Genomic DNA, 21251 nt, shown 5'->3' on the forward strand with positions numbered 1-21251 from the left:
TCTTGATCTGGCATAATGACAAAAGCACTTTACCCCTATGACCTTCCTCCCCAAAATGCATTATTCTAGTGTGATCATAAGAAAAACAGCAGACAAATACCAATTAAAGGTCATTACATAAAATACTAAACCTTTAGTTCTAAAACTATAAAGGTTTTCCAAAACAAGGAAAGTCTGAGAAACTCTCACAACCCCCAGATGCCTCCATAGACATGACTACTAAATGCAATGGGTATCTGGATGGGATCTCGAACAGAAAAAAACATTAGCAAAAAACTGAGCAAACCTAAATAGAGTATGATCTTTAGTTAATCTTAACACATGAATATTGGTTCATTAATTAAGATACATATGCTATATTAATCTATGATAATAATAGGGGACTGGGTACTCAAGAACTCTATACTATATAATAAAGCTACAAATATAAAACCTAAATAATTCTAAAAATCTAAAATAAAGATTATTTTTTAAAGAGGATATTAAAAATAAGGCTAGCCTTAGAAATAAGGAAAGGAAGGAAACAGGCAAATGATACTGATTTAAAGGAATACAGATACTCTCACCAGCACAAAATTTTTATGCCATTACCCTTATTCTAACAGTCAGCTTCATTCATTTGAGTACCGTGTCCTACAGATTATTCTGTCCTAATGACTCTCATTGCTAAATATAGAAAGTCTGGCACCTGGAGATTTCATGTAGAATAGTAATTGATAAAAGAGACTTGGGAGTTGGATTACTTCAGGTCAAATATTTCCGTTCCTAGCACATACTCTCTGTACATTCTTGGACAATTTGCTTAACCTCTCTGTACCTCAGCTATCTTATTTATAAAATGAGAATAATAATAATAATAAATAATAATAATAATATTACCATCTCATAGGAATTGTTGTGAGGATGAAGTAAATTAATACATGAAAAGCATTACAACAGAACCTGGCACACAGGTGTTACATATTAACTATTTAACTAGCTCAACCACTCAACAAAATGGTTCTATAGACACAGGAGGGTTATAAATCCAAAACTGTGAAGAGCTCAAGGAGCGAGTGTAATTCAGCTTGGGCCTGGTAAAGGAAATCTAAGATCTGTAGATACCAATGGAATAAAAATTGCTATCTCAGCTCACTTTGTCAAATGTGGGTAGGCTTATAAAAGAGAAAAGCTAAAATTCTTCATGTCTATTTTAATTTCTTAGTCCTCAAATCTATAAAGTTAATATTGGCAGAGTCTATATCTCAGTACCAATTTTAAGATCTTCTGAGCAAAAATAACCTTCAAAAAGAGTCCTTCTCTTTCCACACACCTACACATTTCTGCCTGCAGAGAAACTGACAACAGTTTTCAAACTTGACTTTTGCCTATAGAAATACTTCTACCAACATGGAACAAGTCCCACAGCCTCTCCCCTCCAAAGTGCTCTTCCAGAGAAGCACCTTGACCAAAAGAAAAGCATTGATAATGATAACTATAGGGCCTTTGTTCCAAATATTTACCTATTAATGTGTTCCAAAATAGCCACAAAGGGAAACCAAGTAGGTCAGCTTAACAAATGGTTTCCTTTTCTTTTGAAAAAGGAAGGAAGCAATGCTTTATTAGGTATACCTCCCACCCCCCCAACCCCACTCCACCACAAATGTTTTCTCAAGTAACAGGAAGGAGGAAACCTTAAAAAGAGAGAGAGAGAGAGAGAGAGTGTGTGTGTGTGTGTGTGTGTGTGTGTGTTAGGGAGGGGGACTAAAATAGAGTACTAACAAAAAAATGTTATGTAAGATGAAAGTAGGAATTTTCTGGCTTTGATAATAGATACTGTAGACAAGTGAAGACAGAATCCACGTACTGAAACTTTTGTCCATTATGACATAACATTAGGCCATTATGTAAATCCAGGATGTTAATCCCATCTGAAGTAAAAATGAACATTGTCAAATTTTCTAAATACTATACTTCTACAGAAAACAATAGTTTTTTTTTAAAGATTTTATTTATTTTTTTGACACACACAGAGAGAAAGAGAGAGACAGCACAAGCAGGAGGAGGAGCAGAGGGAGCAGCAGGCTCCCCACTAAGCAGGGATTCCAATGCGGACCAGAGCTGAAGGCAAACACTTAACCAACTGAGCCATACAGATGCCCTGAGAACAATAGTTTTTAAATACTTGACAAATAAGTTAGGAAATGTGTGGTTTTAATATTTTCCTTCAAGGATATCTTATTAAAATACCTGGTTTGTGTTAATGTGAAACTATTTTTCACATTTACAATTACTTTTTAAAGTAGGTTCCATGCCCAGTGTAGAGCCCAATGAAGAGCTTGAACTCACAACCTGGATAGCAAGACCCCAGCCAAAAGAAGAGTTGGACCCTTAACTGACTGAGCTACCAGGTGCCCCTGCATTTACAACTTTTTTTTTTTAAAGATTTATTTATTTATTTGACAGACAGAAATCACAAGGAGAGAGAGAGGCAGGCAGAGAGAGATGAGGAAGCAGGCTCCCCGCTGAGCAGAGAGCCGGATGTGGAGCTCGATCCCAGGATCCTGGGATCATGACCAGAGCCGAAGGCAGAGGCTTTAACCCACTGAGCCACCCAGGTGCCCCCATTTACAACTTTTTAATGAATAAACACTTAAAATAATTTTCAACTGAAGAACAAGGACAAAGTGGTTTACAAGTAATTATTAAAAAGCAAGATAACAGTGCAACAGCCTGACTATAGACTGTGGTCTGAATCCAGTATTTACGCAACACAAATTCATAAGAGTTTCTGTATATTCATTACACAGTTCTTGAAACAACATTTAATTCATTAAACCAAGATGGGGGAGAAGGGTGAATAGGAAGTATTTCAAAACAGTTTGTAAAGTTAATTTTATTAAATGTTGCAGCTTTGGTGTTCTCTGAAATTTAATTTTACAACTGAAACACACAATGATCACATAATTAAAATTAAACAAATTTAAATCATTCCAATTTAAAGTTAATAATTACCTTAAATACTATAGATAGATTATATAAGTTCACAGGGAACGAATACATCACAAGAAAGATAATAGTGGAAAATACTGGAAGGGGGAGTAATGCCACTTGAAGGAAACCATTTGTTTCTAAAGCTAGGGAAGAAAAATCACAGTAGACAGCTAAATTACACAATATTCCAAGTGGGTATTCAAGCATTTTAAAAAAGGAGGTTTGATAACAGAGATGTAAAATTGCCCTTCTAAGGCTTTCAGCTATTTGATAAGTCAAATATTCATCATACCAAAACACACTTTTTAATTTAAAAATCAGAAAAAGGTGGTTGACCTCTAGATTATAAACTGCATTTCCTTCTCTGACTTGACTACCACTTTGTGATAAGAACAAGAAAAGAAGAACAGTATTAAGAAACCGAATAAAGGTCAAAACCAGAGTTCATATAATTTACATATATACAAGTTTTTTCTACTTCAACACTTTTAATTTACTTTCATTCACATTAGTTTAGTAAGATTCCATAAAAATGACATTTCATGTCTACTGCTAACAGAGGATATTAGAGGTTGTGAGCTATGATCTTGCATTTGTGTATCACACCATTGAGGATTCTTTTTTCATAATTAACATCATTGATAGGATTTAACATAATAACCCTGTAAAGTCAAGTAGGTGCAAAAGACTGAGTCTTTAAAATGTGGGTGAAAAGAGAGGAGTAATTATGATGGACACAAAGTGGAGGGTTTTTTTTTTTTTAAGTCCTGAGGAGATATTAAATAGTTCTTTTAAATCTATTAAATCAAGAAATAAGAATGTTGTTGTAAGAATAGTGTTAAAATCACTCAACATGTGACAAGTGCTGTGAAACTTTAAATAGTAAGAGATGAGGAAAAGCAGTTGGTATAATGAAAAACTTACTGTCTAAAAGCTTCATCACGAGGTCCATACAATCCTTAGTCTAATGTTAATTGAGGAGAAGCAGGAGTTGGTTGAAGAAAAGTTAAGGAGACTTAAGGGGTCAATCAAATGTTTATTTTAATCCATGGACACTTCCATAGATTTAAGGCCCATTCACATGTGTCTATGATGTCTCCATAACATCAAAGTGAAGAACAAGGTAGGAATGATGTAACACAGCTGTTAAGATTTTCTTTCTCAATCACTTGTAGAAAGATTATCAGATGGCTGTTAGCTGACACAGTATCATCTCTATAGACATAAAATTGATTTGTTCAAAAACTGATATAGAGGCACCTGGCTGGCTCAGTTGAGTGTTAGACTCTGGTTTTGGCTCAGGTGCTGATCTCAGGGTTGTGGAATCAAGCCCCATGTTGGGCTCTGTGCTCAGCACAGAGTTGGCTTCAGATTCCCTCTCCTTCTCTCTCTCCCTCCCCCACTGCTCCTCCCCCTGCTCACTTATACACACTCTGTCTCTAGAATAAACAAATAAATAAAACCTTTAAATGGACTACCATAAAAAAACTGATATAAATACACACATGCATCATATATGTATCACAGATATATTTTATACATATTAAACAAAATGGTTATGCCTAGTTTTGAGGTTTTGAAGGTTGAAGGGTAAGTTTACATTCCTATTTGTGAAAAACGATCAGGGACAAAAAACGTGAACCTCTTTCAGTCATTTTGGACTAACAAGTTTATTAATTTATGAAGAGGCTTTTGGAATTCATCCTGTTCCAAAACAGAAATTGCTTTTGTTTCCCAAATGTCTATGTTCTGTCCCTTCAATTACATTGTTGAAGTCCTTCATAGGCAATGACTATGTTTCTAACTCCTAACATCAAATCTAAACAAATGCCTGTAGAATAAAGATTTCAAACTAAAAACTTTAGTAATTATAAATCAGCATAAACCAAGTAACCCCGTATTAACTTTTCTGCACACCATTCTTGTTCATGTTACACTGTAATTCATTTTTTCCCTAAAGAAGAGACTGTGGAGATAAGCCACTGGTGAGTCTTTATGTAATTAAAGCTAAGACAGTCAATCAAGAGAATCTCTTTGGTTCCACTTTTATTTTTTAAAAAAATTCAGTATGTGGGGTGCCTGGGTGGCTCAGTTGTTAAGCAGCTGCCATGGGCTCAGGTCCTGATCCCAGGGTCCTGGGATCAAGCCCTGCATCAGGCTCCCTGCTCGGTGAGAAGCCTGCTTCTCCCTCTCCCACCCCCCTGCTTGTGTTCTCTCTCTTGCTGTGTCTCTGTCAAATAAATAAAATCTTTAAAAAAAAAAAAATTCAGTATGCTTCGTCATTTCTAGTTTTTAAACGTTTGCTGTTACTTTTAAAGGCATCACATTTCTCAGCAACACATTTCTCAAACATACATTCACCTTACTGAGAATGTATGTAAAGAGTATCATGGTTTATATAACAAGAATATCCATTTCAGCAAGAAAACAATATTATATATAAGTACATGGTACTTAAATGCATCAAACTATTTTGTTTAGTGACAATAAAATAGTACTTTAATATTATGTTTCACACTCATATGGAACAATTAACAATAACTTCTAGAGCAATTTTTTAAAAATTCAACTTTTAAGCAAGCAGTACTATGACCAAAAGAAAGAGTTCAGTTTCATCTGAGGCTGAATTTTAAAGCACATTCATGCTTTCTCTGCCAACAACATAAAATTTTGTATCACTAATGTTAATAATAATATGTTTCAAGTACACACCTGCGTGTGCATAATATGTGCATGCACAAACACAGACACGTTCATTCTCATTCTCTTTGTCCCCTCTCCTTCTCTCTCCGTATATAGACATACAGTCATATGGAATGACAAAGAATACTTGCTAAATAGCAGACACTAAAAATTGGTTGTGGAATTTTATAAAAGACATAAAAATCGTGAAAACACTTACTTCATCAGCCACCATACACCTGGAAAAAATAAAAATAAAACCAAGTTAATATTTTAATGATCAAAGTCAATCACTTTAAAAATTCTAAGTAGCTTGCCAGAAAACAGTTTACAAATGTTAAAGCACTAATCCAGAGAGAGGTGTCTACAAATGTGCTTGAGAACATGGGCCAGAGATGATTTTATAAGACTCTCCATCTTCCAGTGGTAGGCACATGGGTATGCAGGAGGGTTAGAATTTCAGAAATGTTCCCCACATCCACCATAGTCAGAATAACCATTCAAAAATGAGGGCAAAATGGCAAATGACTTACCAATGACTTCCCTCCTTACTAATGAATCTTAAAATTGGCCTTTAGAGATTAGAAGAATACTATATTAAAGCACAAGAAAATAAATCTTAGCCACATATTAGCATGTTATATCTACAATTTTCTACACTGCATTATATATGCTGAGCCTACTTTCAAGATGAATTTTGGTTTCTATTATTTGGCCAAATTTTCTTTTCTCTACTCTTTCTTATTCACCTATAGAAGTAAATTCTATCCACTGAAAACTGAAGATAGGCGTCATAAACTGAAAATCCAAAGAGCAAAAAGAAAGAATAGCAGGTGTGGTCAGGATCATGAGCAGTCCCTTCCCTTTCCCTATGCTCATAAGTTTTTTTTCTTAAATTCCACATATGAGTGAAATCATAAGGTATTTGCCCTTCTCTGACTGACTTATTTCATTTAGCATAATACATTCTAATTCCATCCCTGTCATTGCAAATGGTAAGATTTCATTCTTTTTGACGGCTGAGCAATATATACACCACATTTTCTTCATCCATTCATCTGTCAATAGACATCTGGGCTCTTTCCAGACTTTGGCTATTGCAAGCATTGTTGCTAAAAAGACTGTGGTGCATGTACCCCCATTGAATCACTATGTTTGTATCCCTTAGAAAAATACCTAGTAGTGCAATTGCAGGGTCATAGAGTAGTTCTCCTTCTTAACTTTTGGAGGACCCTGCATGCTGTTTTCCAGAGTGGATGCTCCAGTTTGCATTCCTACCAACAGTGTAAGGAGGATCCTCTTTCTCCGCATCCTCGCCAACATCTGTTGTTTCCTGAGTTACTCATTTTAGCCATTCTAACCAGTGTGAAGCAGTATCTCATTGTGGTTTTGATTTCTATTTCCCCGATGCCAAATGATGTTGAGTATTTTTTTCATGTGTCTGTTGGCCATTTGCATGTCTTCTTTGGAGAAATGTCTATTCATGTGAGCAAGGCACAAATTTATTAAATATTTTATTTATTTATTTGACAGACAGATCACAAGTATGCAGAGAGGCAGGGTGGGTGGTGGGGGAAGCAGGCTCCCTGCTGAGCAGAGAGCCCGATGTGGGGCTCAGTCCCAGGACCCAGAGATCACGACCTGAGCCTTAACCCAGTGATCCACCCAGGCGACCCCAATACACAAATTTAATGAGGAAGGGAATTGTTAGAAAATATGAAAGAAGAGTATTCTTAAACAAAGTGATCCATTAGAGCAAGGGCCCTGAGATAAGGAACAAGTAGTTAAGAAGGAACAAGGAAGCTTAATGAGACTAACATGCACTAAGTCAGGAAAATGGTAGAAAATAAGGTTGGAAGGCAGCTGGGAGAGCCTTATGGCATGGAAAGCCTTGTAAGCAACTGCACAGAGTTTGGATTTTCTTAGAATCCTTTGGAGGGAAACAACATTTTACCTTTCAAAAAAAGATTACTCTGATTCATAGGGGATAAACTGTAGAGGGCAAGAGCAGAGGCAGGAAGAATACTGAGGAGGCACCTGCAGTAGACTAAGAGGAAAACAATGATGTACAGATGAGTGGTACAGGTGGAGATGTAAGAAGTGATCAATTTAGGTACATTTTGAAAGAAAAGCCAATAGGATTTGTGAATTAATTGGAATGTGGATGTAAAAATAAAAGACAGAAGTCAAGAATGAGCCTGGTGGTGGGTATTATGGAGGACACGTATTGCAGGGAGCACTAGGTGTGGTGCATAAAAAATGAATTCTGGAACACTGAAAGGAAATAAAATAAAATAAAATGAAAAAAAAAAAAGAATGAATCTTAAGATACTGGCTTATGCAATTAACCATAAAAAATGGCAGAGATGCCATTCACTGAGATAAGAAAGACTTAGGAGAAGTAGGTTTGGTGATGACAATCAAGCATTGAACATACAACCTTTGCTGGATACAAATGGATACAAAGTTTGTATCCATTAGATTACCAAGATGAACTGTTGAGTAGACAACAGGATATGTACATCAAAGGAATGGTAAGGACTGGAGATATAATAAAGTTGAAAGTTATCAGAATCTAAATGGCACAGGAATGAGTGAGGGTTGAAAGTATTCTGAAACATGACAACTTGACTGTGGCTTTTTCCTTTCTATGCCAACTCCCAAGTTCTTGAACTTTCTAATGATAAGCAGCTGCTGAGACCTGCACACTATTATATATCTTAAGGCTCTAGTGAGGTAACATCAGAGCAAACTGGTGTACAGTTACATTGTCCCATGAGTGGCTAACTTACTGAAAAGTATCATCACTGTAATAACTTGGCTTCCAGGTATCTGAAGACCCCCATAGTAAAATTACCTCTAATCTCTTGGAATATGCTGTATTTTCCTATCATAAAACAGATGAGTATTCCTTACTTTAGAATGAGAATAGTTCAACTAGATTAGAGAGCATTATACTTCCTTTAGGGATCTCTAGTGGGCTAACTGTCCTTACACTTCAGGCGCTGTACCTATTATGAATTCTAGGATTCCTGCAGTTAAGAACAGTTCAACAACCAGACATGATTTTCAGTGAGCCATCATAAAAAAAAACAAAGGACCATGTAAGAGGCTCCAACATATGAAAGAACAAAGTAAGACTGAATAATCAGAACATGTACCTATTGAAAAAGGAAGTGCTAGAAAAGAAAAGACTTGCACTAAAATTGTTAGAGCATTTACATAATTTTTAATACAACACACATACACACTGAAGCTTAAAACCATGATTTTCAAGCTATTAAAATAAGTACATGAATTTTTAAAAAAGATCATTATTGACACCTAATTAAGTAGATAGGAAGATGAAAGAATGAAGTAGATGGGAAGAAGTGCAAGGGTTATCTCAAAACACAGAGCACAGACTTAAGTAAATGATAGTAGTAACAGAAAAGAAAAATTACTTGGATAGACCCAAAAAATTAATATGTGAAAAATATGTATTCAAATAGAGAAAAGACACTATGTGAAAGAGGGAACAATTAAGTAAGTAATAAAAGAAAAGTTCTCCAGGCTGAAAAAATATCTAATTGGAAAGGGTAACTAAGTTTCAGGTTGGAAAAGAAAAGGCAAATATCTACTCATATCCTTATAAAATTATTGATTGAAGAATAAGAAAAAACCTTGCAAATGTTCAGACAGAAAGAACAACTATCCATAAATGGAAAAACCAAGATGGCATTCTTATCATCATCAACACTGGAAGCTAAAAAACCATGAAGGAGGATCTGGACTACCTGAAAAGAAAGCAGAACTCATGAATCTTTTATCTAGCCAAGATTCCCATTATTTGTAAGCAACGGCAAAAAGATATTTGAGACCAACCAATATCTCCAAGATTATAAAACACAAGTAAACCAGAGGAGGAAAAATGCTTACAAAAATAACCAAACAAAAAACACACCTTAACACAGATTCAAAACAGGAGAAGATAAAAAGGAAATCTTGTCAACAATGAAGGTTCATGTCTATGAATATAATGGGTGTTGTATATTCAACCTAAGGACTCTAGAAGCAAAAGAGACATACTCTGAAAATCTGTAAGTGAAAAATTAAAGAGAGGTAATAAAGGAGAGGGGGTACTAACACTATTCCAGAGCAGAACACCAAACATAATTTTTCAAGTCAGGAGACTAATTGAAATTACCTAAGAAGTAAGAGTATAGGGAGAAGAGAAGAGAGCTATGGCTGACCCCTGCAGGACTCCCACAAATAGGGGTACAAAGTGGAGAAGGACCCAGCAAAAAGGACTGAGAAGGAGTGCCCAATAATATAAAAAGATATAAGAGGAATGTGATGCCCTAGAAGCCAAATAAAGACATTCTTTTGAGAAGGGGAGAATGAACAACTATAGTAAAGGCTTCTTAAAAAAATCTAGTAAAATGAGGTCTGAGAATTGACCCTTTGACTTGGGAAGAGATCATTCATAACTCTATAAAAGCAAGGCTGATAAAATGGTAGGAGACAAAAGCCTCCTGTGAGTGGGTTCAAGAGAGAATGGGAAGATAGAAAAGGGAAACAGTAAATAGAGATTACTGGTGCAAGGAATTATCCTGTAAAAGGAAGCAGAGAAACATGGTAGTAGTTGACAGGAAAACTAGGGTCCAGAGAAGACTTTTTTTAAAAACACAGAATAGTAAAAATAGCCCAGGTTAAGTATCTTATTGATCCTATGAGTGAAATATCTAGTAGGCAGATAGAAGTGTGGACCAGGAACTAAGGAATCAAGTGAAGACAATAACTAAAAATGAGAAAGGAGCTATGCATGCAGATGATCATAGAGAATGAGGTTCTCATGTGTAAATTGTAAAAAGATAGTAATTTTTCATGGCTAGTACCTTGGGAAACAACCTCATTTAGAAAAAAAAGGAAAGGAAAAAAAGTTGAAAGAGAACAGGATTAGGGTTTAAGAAGCCGTGGGGAGGGGTGCCTGGGTGGCTCAGTGGGTTAAAGCCTCTGCCTTTGGCTCAGATCATGATTTCAGGGTCCTGAGATCGAGCCCTGCACTGGGCTCTCTGCTCAGCAGGGAGCCTGCTTCTCCCTCTCTCTCTTCCTGCCTGCCTCACTGCCTACTTGTGATCTATCTCTGTCAAATAAATAAATAAATGAAAATTTTAAAAAAAGAAGCCATGGAGAAATACATTAACAGAGAAAATGGGTTAAGTGTCCAAATGCCACAAGGATATTGCAAAGGATGAGGGCTAAAAGGCCATCATAAAAGTTACCAGGAGCTTACTTGTAAGCGTTATTGCAAAAGTGGTTAAGAAGATGGTGGGCAGCAAAAAATGGAGTCAACATATAAAGAGTAATTAAAAAGAAATTTTGGTAGCCAAAAAAAAAAAAAAGGTTAAAAATAGAGCAATAGCATAGAACATGTTGGAAACGTTAAGAGTGGGCAAGAGGTCGAAACTTTGAAAGAAAACAAGGAAGCCGACTGATGAAGGCCTAACTGTGTTACCATAATTTAAAAAGGGAAAATATGGCCAATACAATTTCTCACTTCAGAGAAATTTTACACCACATTTGATTGAAACTAAATTTTACTTTGTAATCAAAAAACTATAGCCATAACCGTAATAATCCACAGAAATAAAAATAGCTTTTTCTTTCATTGGGAAATGGTAAGAACAACATGAATTACATGTACTTTAACCTACAGCTAAAAAGAAAACTTCCTTCTTTAAAGGAGTATCTATTGTAGTTGCCAAGCCTTTAAAGGAGTATCTATTGTATTTGGTGTGATGTGCCAACAGCCATATAATTCTATCTGAATTTTACAAGCAGTTCAGTTTCCAGTGTTACAAAAAATAAATAATATTCTTTGTTCCAAAATCCATGTTAACTGCTTGAATTATAATTTATCCAGCTTGGCTACAGACATCAAAAAGCAACTTTTCATTTCACTGAGTTGTTTCCAAAACCTTGAGGCTCCTTAAATTAATCATCCACTTACAGTATCAAGACATATATATTCCAGTGTTTGCAGCAGCCATATCTTTGGATGCACATGCTTAGTGTTTGCTATTTTTAGCTCAAATTTTCATACAGCTAGAAGAGAGAAAGCTAAACAGCATTATAGTTTTCCGAGAATCATTTTACCCACCAGCTAAATTTCTAATCTAAGACTCACAGAACTGAACAATTTGCTTTTAACTCAAAGCTTTTCTTCAATTTTTTATATTAAAAAACCCCACCTTTTAAATAACTACCACCCATATTTCTTGAACATATCAGGTCTGTAAAAAGAAAGCAGCAAAAGAGTGTTTTGGTAACACTGCAGCAAGAGAACAGCCAGCGATTATTTTGGCAACACTGACAACTCAGTGAGGTGAACACATGTAAGATGAACATATGTAAGATGTTTAGAATCTTAAGTGCAGAAACCAGGACTTGGTACCTGAACACAAGGTCTGCTTAGTCAATTACTATGCATGCTTTGGCCTCAGAAGTGGGCTATTTCCTCTGGGAAAATATTAACCTTCTAGATATTTATACACAGTTTGTCCTTGAGGAAGAATCAACCATCTATATACTAAATTATATTATATACCATACTACGCTTTAGTATATATACCTGACCAGTGCTAACTTAATGCAACTTTAACAACCCCCCAGCACTCTCCCCAGAGACAAAACTACAGGGACCATGGTTTCAGAAGATCAAATCATAATATTTTCTGCAGCCAGGGCAAAGTCTCAAAATACTTTCCCCTCATAACTACAAAAGTTCAACATAATAAAATGGCCTTTATTTTGTTTAGCTTTAATATTATTTTTTGAACAAGGGATATATCCACATGTACACAATTCAAGAGGTACAAATGTGGAAAGTCCTTCTCCAATCTCTATTCGTCAAGTGTGTCCCAGATATTAGCTGCTCTAAAAATGACAAAGTTACCAATTGCTTGTGTAGCCTTTTAGAAATATTTTGTTTAAGCATGGGTGTGTGTGTGTGTGTGTGTGTACACACACATATCAATAACATTAGATTTAACCTTTCTTGATCTTGTATGAAATCCCAAAAGTGCACAATATAGCATGTAACAGGATGAAAAAGAAAAGGAAAAAAACTGAGGTGGAATTATTTTTTAGGGGTGCCCGGGTGGCTCAGATAGTTAAGTGTCTGCCTTCAGCTTTGGGGATTGAGCCCAATGTCTGGCAACCAGCTCAGCAGGGAGTCTGCTTCTCCCTTTCCCTCTGCCTCTCCCCCTAATTCTGCTGTCTCTCTCTCAAATAAATAAAATCTCTAAAACTATATATATTTTTAAATTCTTGTTTCCATTGCTTTGGCAAATGACAAGTATATATACACACACATACATATATATACATACATACATACATACATACACACACATATAGTCAGGAAACCTTAAAGTTCAGCTCTTCTCTAGTTTGGCCTCTTCATAGACCCCTGGGATAGAACCACTTTCTGGAAAAGCTCTCCTGGGCTTCCCAGATGTTCCTGATTATCCTCCTAACTCTAATCTCTATCTCTTTCCTCTATGCCTCCACCTCTACACACCTTGTTTGGTGTTCAACCTTTATAATCATCTCTTCTTTGTGTTCTACCTCTATTCCTAAGGCTCTCAACCATTCTCTTAGTTTGAAGTGATACCCATATTAAGTCCTAAATCTGTACCTAAGGTTTTTAGCATATGCTCCAGATTCAAATTTAAAACCACTATTTGGGGTGCCTGGGTGGCTCAGTGGGTTAAGCCTCTGCCTTTGGCTCAGGTCATGGTCTCAGGATCCTGGGATGGAGCCCTGCATCGGGCTCTCTGCTCAGCAGGGAGCCTGCTTCCTTTCCTCTCTCTCTCTGCCTGCCTCTCTGCCTGCTTATGATCTCTGTCTGTCAAATAAATAAACAAACTCTTTAAAAAAAATAAAAATAAAACCACTATTTGGACATCTTTTTTTCCCTTGATACCCTGAAGTTATTATCACATGTTATGCATGTTGATATCTGAAACTAAAGCTAAGTAAACCCTAGACATAAACAAAATAAAATAAAATAAAATAAAATAAAGATTTCTAAAGGAATTATTCAAACAATTGATCTGAGTCTGTGATTCTTGTCCTTGGGCCAGAAATTTCTGTTTAAAATTAAAATTACAAAACAACAGTATTTATTTTGGTTGCATATCAAAGCAGTCTGCTGGATTTCTGTAAAACCTTAAAGCAGTGCTTTTATTTGCAAGTATATGATTAAATATATCCTAGACCTCTATATCCAGCTTCCTCATCTCATCTATTTTATGAAATGACTAAGGCAAGTAGGCTCAGCTGTGATTAAATGAGGTAAAAGAGTGCTTTGTAAATGGAAAGATACCATAAAAACTTTATTGTTGTTTTGCTGATGATAAATACTGGCAATAGATATAGGGAGGTTACAGAGAACAGGAGCTTCAAATTTAGGCATTAAAAACAAAAGGATATGAAACTGACTTTAAAAACTGGTGTTATAAACAATGTTTCCTTTAGGATGCAAGCCAAGAATAGAAACTCAATTCAAAATGGCTTAATCATGAAAAATAATTAATATATCACATAATTAATTACAAGAAATTCTGGAGTGGGATGGTTCCAGGGTGGTTAATTCCACAGCCCATTCATATCATCTTTCTATTCTGTCATCCTAAGTAAGCTCCAGACAATTCATCCTTACCCACCAATGTTCAGAAGCACAGGGAAAAGAGTCCTTAAAGAATTCTAGAGTCTGTTAATCATCTCCTCTTTGTGTTCTACCTCTATTCCTAAGGCTCTCATCCATTCTCTTAGTTTGAAGTGATACCCATATTAAGTCCTAAATCTGTACCTGTTTTTAGCATATGCTCCAGATTCAGGAAAGTAAGAGAAGAAAGACTTTAGGTAAAGCAACTCACATGTGCTACACCTGTTACGACTTTGAAAATCACCTGGGTGGCTCAGTCAGTTAAGTGTCTGCCTTCAGTTCAGGTCATGATTCTAACATCTAGGATCCAACCCTGCACTGGGCTCCCTGCTCAGCAGGGAGTCTGCTTGTCCCTCTCCCTTTGCTCTTCCCCCTGCTTGTGCATGCACGCTTTCTTTCTCTCTCTCAAATAAATAAATAAAATCTCAAAAAAAGAAAAAAGAAAAACTAACCAAGTTAGAATGATATTCAGTGCTTTGTCTTCTTTTAGCTCTTTTTACCCATTATGAAACACGAGTCATACAGAAAGGGCATAAAAGGTACCTAAAAGATGTGAGGTAATGTGAACAAATCCTATGTGTATACCAAAAACCAAGTAAGTTTTTAAAAAGAATTGCTGTTTCTGTTCATGAGCATTAAAAAAATTAAACTAGTCCCTAATGCTTGATAATACCTTGAAAATATTGTGCTTCATTAGTCTGACTTCATTAGCACAAAATTGCCCCATAACTTTTACTAATAAGAGCAAAATGGGAAAAAAAAATCTCTGTATTTGCCTAGATGGCTTTTTAAAAAAGGTGTGTATCAGCTGTTTTGAGAGAATTATTATTGTTTTCAGGATGTATAATAATTCCCACTGCGCCATTATATCACATATTAGCTTTTACACAATTATTTATTCTTGTCTATAAAGCTTCAGGTCAAAAGAGTTGATTATTCCTACATCAATTAGTGGAAGATTTTTAAGGCTTAATTAGACAATAACAAACAGTAACATTCATTAGAATATATTAGAGTTACGAAGAAAATACAGTTTATATAAAAAGAAACTAAGAAGTAAGTTAGGTCTGCTTAATCTACCCTAAAGTGATTTTAAAGGTAGAAAAAATGATTCATTAGTACCAAAATTGCTTTGTTAATAAAGACATGTACATCAGTGATACTTAAATGTAGACAGGTAGATGGAGAAATAAGTTAAATAATTTATTACAAATTGAGAGCCTCTCTCAGAATATAACAGAATATAATAGGAATTCTTTATGAATTCTTTTTTTGCCTGGCTTGCGATTTATTGAATTATATGTAAATAACTCCAGAAAATATTTCAAAAATGAGAATACATTTACAAACTTAAGAATAAAGCACAAAATAAAAACTCAACTTACTATCATATTATTTCAATATTCAATATTACTTCTTTAACGATAGAGACTTGAGCCACTTGCACATAATATAAAGCCAAATAATAATGGTTAAAACAGATAGGATTGTTTTCTACCTCACCCACCACCACACCCCCTTCTTCAACCAGAAGTTTGGAGTTAGGTAAGTCCACGCTGGAGCAGCAGCCAAGTACCTGAGGACTCTAGTCTTCTTGACCTTTCCTTCCAGGTAGGTCAAAAGATACCTGGCACAGTTCCAGGTTTGACATCAATATTTGATGAAGGAGAAAAGAGGATAAAAGTGTACTTGTCAAACAAGCTGACTCTATTTTAACAAGTTTTTCCAGAATCACCATCCAGTGACTTCTACTGGTGTCTCACTGGCACACAGTTTCACATAAGCACTCCTAATCAAAATAGAGTTTGGAAAAAAGTGTTTCAGCTGGCCACATATACCCCCATGCCCAGCGTTATATTTGTGAAGGAAAAGGTAACAAGGGATTTGGGAAAGCAACCACAGGCTCTGCCACAAATTCTAAGGTCAATTTTAAATAAGAGTGATTTGGAAACACTATAGCCTTTGTCACATTCAGATCAAGTCAGCTCTGGGGTTTTACTGAAATCTGTATCAAATAGGTATATGGCCATGGCTATACTCAAGAAGAAAAGAAGTACTTCATTTCATATTGACTATCACAGTTACTGATAATTAAAGTTAAAGTCTGGAAGCTAGAAAAGTCAGTTCTCTTATTACTATGATGCTCTGCCTGCATGTACTCCTATGTTTCAGGTAATACCTCAATTATTTCACTTTTCTCTATTCCAACTATTGTAAAAGCCTCTACTCATTCAGTGTTCCATAGTAACAAGTATTTAGCCTGAGTATGTGCAAGAGGAAAGATGCCTCACTCAATCCGAAATGTAAAACAGTACCATATTCACATAATTAAATAAAGCAGTTATTCAGATAATCCAGAAACTTTTAGAGTACTATTTTTTGGATTATAATCCACATGAAAACTCAGCACTAAACAATTAAAAACAAGAATTCTGACTGCTTTAAAACAAGAGTTTGCAAATTACTGTCCATGGGCCAAATCTGGCCTACCAACTAATTTTGTAAATAAAGTTTTAGAGGAATACAGTTCAGCTTGTTCATTTACATATTATTAATGGCTACTTTTGTGTGACTAAGACAGAACTGAATAGTAGTAACAGGGATTGTATGGCATGGAAAGTCGAAAATATTTATTATCTGGCCCTTAATAGAAAAAATCTGCCAACCTCTGTCTTAGAATATATTCATGAACTACCTTTAATGACCTAGAGGAAGCTTCTGGTACAGTGCCAAAGTGTTGTGAATTGGGCATGATAAATAAAACCTTTCTATTAACACTGTATGAAGAAACAAAATCTGGATTTATCAGAAGAATGAGCAAAGTCCATACAAACAGAAGTAATTTTATGGGACTAAGTTCAAAGAACTGTGCTTTTAATTTAACTGTGCTTTTAATTACAGAATTGTTATAAATTCAGAATTGAGGAAATACAAGATAATAGTTGAGAAAGAAATCAGATGGCATAGATTGAAAGAGTTACAATGTCACAAAGACAGCCAATTAGAGAAAAAGTAGTCTCAAATTGTTAAAATGTTGTGCTTTACTTCCTTTGGCCAAATCCTGAAATCTTTCTCTTTCAAAAGCATGTTATCAGCATTCTTTACAAATAGCACTCAAAGTACAACTCATTTATAAGAACAGCAGAAAATATTAAGCAATATAACATTTCTTACAACATTCTGACATCATGATCTTGTGACTTAATGTGCCTGGGAAGAAATGTGCTGCCTAATCTTATATGCTTTTTTTTCAAGAATATACACTGAGCATCTATAAAAAGCCAATCTAGGAATTGAGGTGACTACAGTTAATATGTCCTCATCCCCATTACTTCCTAGGTGTAACTTAGTAAGTGCTACTCTAAACTTTGAGTCTGTGGCCTTTGTTCACACAGCCTTGCACATATTTTAAAAATCTGTAAATTTTAGTTGCTGGCATATATAACACATCACCTATTGAATGTACCCTTAAGAACCTAATGCTATCTGAGGTTGTAGTTTAAAAACACTGTATTTCTTTCTTCCAGCTTTACTGAGGTATGACTGACAAGCAAAAATCAAATATATTTAAGGTATACAATGAGATGTTTTAATATATATATATATATATATATATATACCACAATCAAGTTAATTAACATATCCAGCTCTTCACAGTTACCATTTTTGTGCGTATGTGGTGAGAACACTTGAAATCTACTCTCTTAATGTTTCAAGTATATAAGGTATGATTATTAACTATAGTGACCATGCCATGTTTTAGGTCTTCAGAATTCTTTCATCTTACAACTGAAAGTTTGTACCCCCCCCTTTTTTAAGATTTTATTTATTTATTTGACAAACAGAGATTACAAGTAGGCAGAGAGGCAGGCAGAGAGGAGGAAGCAGGCTCCCTGCTGAGCAGAGAGCCCGAGGCGGGGCTCGATCCTAGGACACTGGGATCATGACCTGAGCCAAAGGCAGAGGCTTTAACCCACTGAGCCACCCAGGCGCCCCAAGTTTGTACCCTTGGACCAATATCGCTTTCCCTACACCCCAGTAACCACCATTCTACTCTACTACTTTGAATTTGACCTTTTTTTAGATTTCCCATATAAGTGAGACTGAGCATTATTTCTCTTTTTATGTCTGGCTTATTTCACTCAGCATAACGTCCTCATTTAATCAGTGTTGTCGAAAATAACAGAACTACTTTTTAAGGTTGAATAATATATTCCTGCGTGTGTGTGTGTCTGTATGTATATAAACCACCACAATTTTTTCAAACCCCACATGAGGCTGCCCAGCATGGAGCCTGCTTACTCCCCTCTCTCTGCCTGCCTGTATGCCTACTTGCGATTTCTCTCTGTCAAATAAATAAATAAAATCTTAAAAAAAAAAAATTTATTTATTTATTTGAAAGGAAAGCATGAGAGAGGGAGAGAGAGAGCATGAACAGGGCGAGGGGTAGAGGGAAAGGGAGAAGCAGACTCCCTTCTCAGCAGGGAGCCTGATGTGGGACTCAATTCCAGGACCCTGGGATCGTGACTTGAGCCAAAGGCAAACACTTAACTGACTGAGCTACCAAGGCACCCTAGGGTTTTTATATGTAAAATAGAGACCATTTTACTTTTTCCTTTTGAATTTCAATGCCTTTTATCTTTTTTTTTTTCCCCTAATTGCTCTGGCTGGGAAATCCAGTACTATGCTGAATAGAAGAGGCAAGAGTAAATGCCTCTTTTAAATGTAGTAAACTACATTTCTGACCTATATGCATGTAAATGCTGTAAGTTCAGAGATATCTAAAGAGCTGGAGAAAAATGTGGTTCTAGCGGTTACTTCTAGAAAGGGAAATTGAGGGACTGGGGGACTTAGAGAGCAGGTGAAAGGAAAAGGAAAACTTTTCACTGTAAAATCTTTCATGCCTTGTTAGTATTATTCCTTATACATATATTAAGATTAAAGAGCACAAATGGATTATTTTTTTAAAACCCTTATCTTAGGGGCGCCTCGGTGTCTCGGTGGGTTAGGGCCTCTGCCTTCGGCTCAGGTCATGGTCCCGTGGTCTCGGGATCGGCCCTGCGTCGGGCTCCCTGCTCGGCGGGGGGCCTGCTTCTTCCTCTCTCTCTCTGCCTGCCTCTCTGCCTACATGTGATCTCTGTCAAATAAATGAATAAAATATTTAAAAAAAAAAGAAGAATATCTTTAAAAAAAAAAAACAAAACCCTTATCTTACCTAGACACAAGTAAGATATCTTTATCAAACCTAGGCATAGATCCCTCTCAAATCCTGTCATCAACAAAGACGTCTCCTTTGGAAATGGAACCACCAACCAATGCAATAATGACAACTAAAGATTAAATATATAGGCCTAATGCAGGCATGGTTCATGGTTCCAAGAAGCATCTGAAGCATGCAGCAGCTCCAAAGCACTGGATGGGGATAAACTGACCAGTGTGTTTGCCTCTCATCCATTCGCTGGTCCCCTTAGGATGACAGAATGTCTCCCTCTCATCATTTTCCTAAGGAACAGACTTAAGTATGCTCTAATGGGAGATGAGGTAAAGAATATCTGTATGCAGCATTTTATTAAGACTGAAGGCAAGATCTAAAATGATATAACCTACCCTGCTGGTTTTATGGCTGTCATCAGCATTGACAAGACTGAGAAGAATTTCTATTTATGATCTATGGCACCAAGGGTCACTTTGCTCTTCACTGGATTACACCTGAGTAGGCCAAGTATAATTTGTGCAAAGTGAGAAAGATCTTTGTGGGGACAAAAGGAATCCCTCATCTGGTAATCCATGATGCTTGCACCATCCACTATCCTGATCCCCTAATCAAGGTGAATGACACCATTCAGACTGATTTGGAGACTGGAAAAGTGACTGATTTTATCAAGCTTGATAGTGGTAATCTGTGTATGGTAACTGGAGGTACTAACTTGGGAAGAATTGGTGTGACAACCCATAGACAGAAACACCTTGGTTCTTTTGATGTTCCTGTGAAAGATGCCAATAGCAACAGCTATGCCACCACCTCCCCAACATTTTTGTTATTGGAAAAGGCAACAAACCATTGGTTTCTATTCTCTATGGAAAGGGTATCTGCCTCACGATTGCTAAAGAGAAAGATAAGAGACTTGCAGCCAATTAGAGCACTGGGTAAAATGGTCCCTAGATGATCTGATTGGAAGTCTTTATACTTAAGTAAGGATAATACTTCATGAAAATAAATGAATAAATATTCAATTAGCATGCCCAATGCATTAGCTGGCTTTCAGCACTTTAGGGGAAATACTTTAATTGGTTCATTAGATCCATGGGAGCTAGCTATTTTACATTAAAAAAAAAAAATCGAGGAGAAATGATCACTAAAGGAAGCGACAAACCTTGAATTTTCTTTTTGAAAGGAAGAGAAAGGTAAAAGAAAGCAATAAAATGTGTACCACAGAACTTGATACCCTTAACAGTGGAAAACAAGAATTAGAAACCAAGAGATGAAATTAAGAATAAGCACATAAGGGGCGCCTGGGTGGCTCAGTGGGTTAAGCCACTGTCTTCGGCTCAGGTCATGATCTCAGGGTCCTGGGATCGAGTTCTGCATCAGGCTCTCTGTTCAGCAGGGAGCCTGCTTCCTCCTCTCTCTCTCTCTCTGCCTGCCTCTCTGCCTACTTGTGATCTCTATCTGTCAAATAAATAAATAAAATCTTTTAAAAAAAATGAATAAGCACATAAAATGGTCATGACGCTTAATGGTGCCACTCTCAAAAGATACCAACAGTATACATGTGCAAGAAACAGGGAAACAGCTAGTTCTTTTTTTTTTTTTTAATTTAAATTAATTTTTGTGTGTGTGTTCTAAAATTCATTGTTTATGCACCACACCCAGTGTTCCATG

At 36.1% G+C, this 21251-nt stretch overlaps 1 protein-coding gene and 1 pseudogene across 1 annotated transcript in view; one reads left to right on the plus strand and one right to left on the minus strand.

The window, feature by feature from the left end:
- The window catches only part of ZRANB3 (zinc finger RANBP2-type containing 3), a 320871-nt gene that overhangs the window by 196363 nt on the left and 103257 nt on the right, over nt 1–21251 (minus strand). The window contains exon 3 of the mRNA XM_059166728.1: nt 5876–5894. Coding sequence (XP_059022711.1) covers nt 5876–5894 — 19 coding nt within the window. The remainder of the gene's footprint in view (nt 1–5875; nt 5895–21251) is intronic.
- LOC131826960 (small ribosomal subunit protein eS4, X isoform-like) lies at nt 19731–20519 on the plus strand (annotated as a pseudogene).

This window comes from Mustela lutreola, chromosome 3, assembly GCF_030435805.1.
Source record: "Mustela lutreola isolate mMusLut2 chromosome 3, mMusLut2.pri, whole genome shotgun sequence".
Lineage (NCBI taxonomy): Eukaryota > Metazoa > Chordata > Mammalia > Carnivora > Mustelidae > Mustela > Mustela lutreola.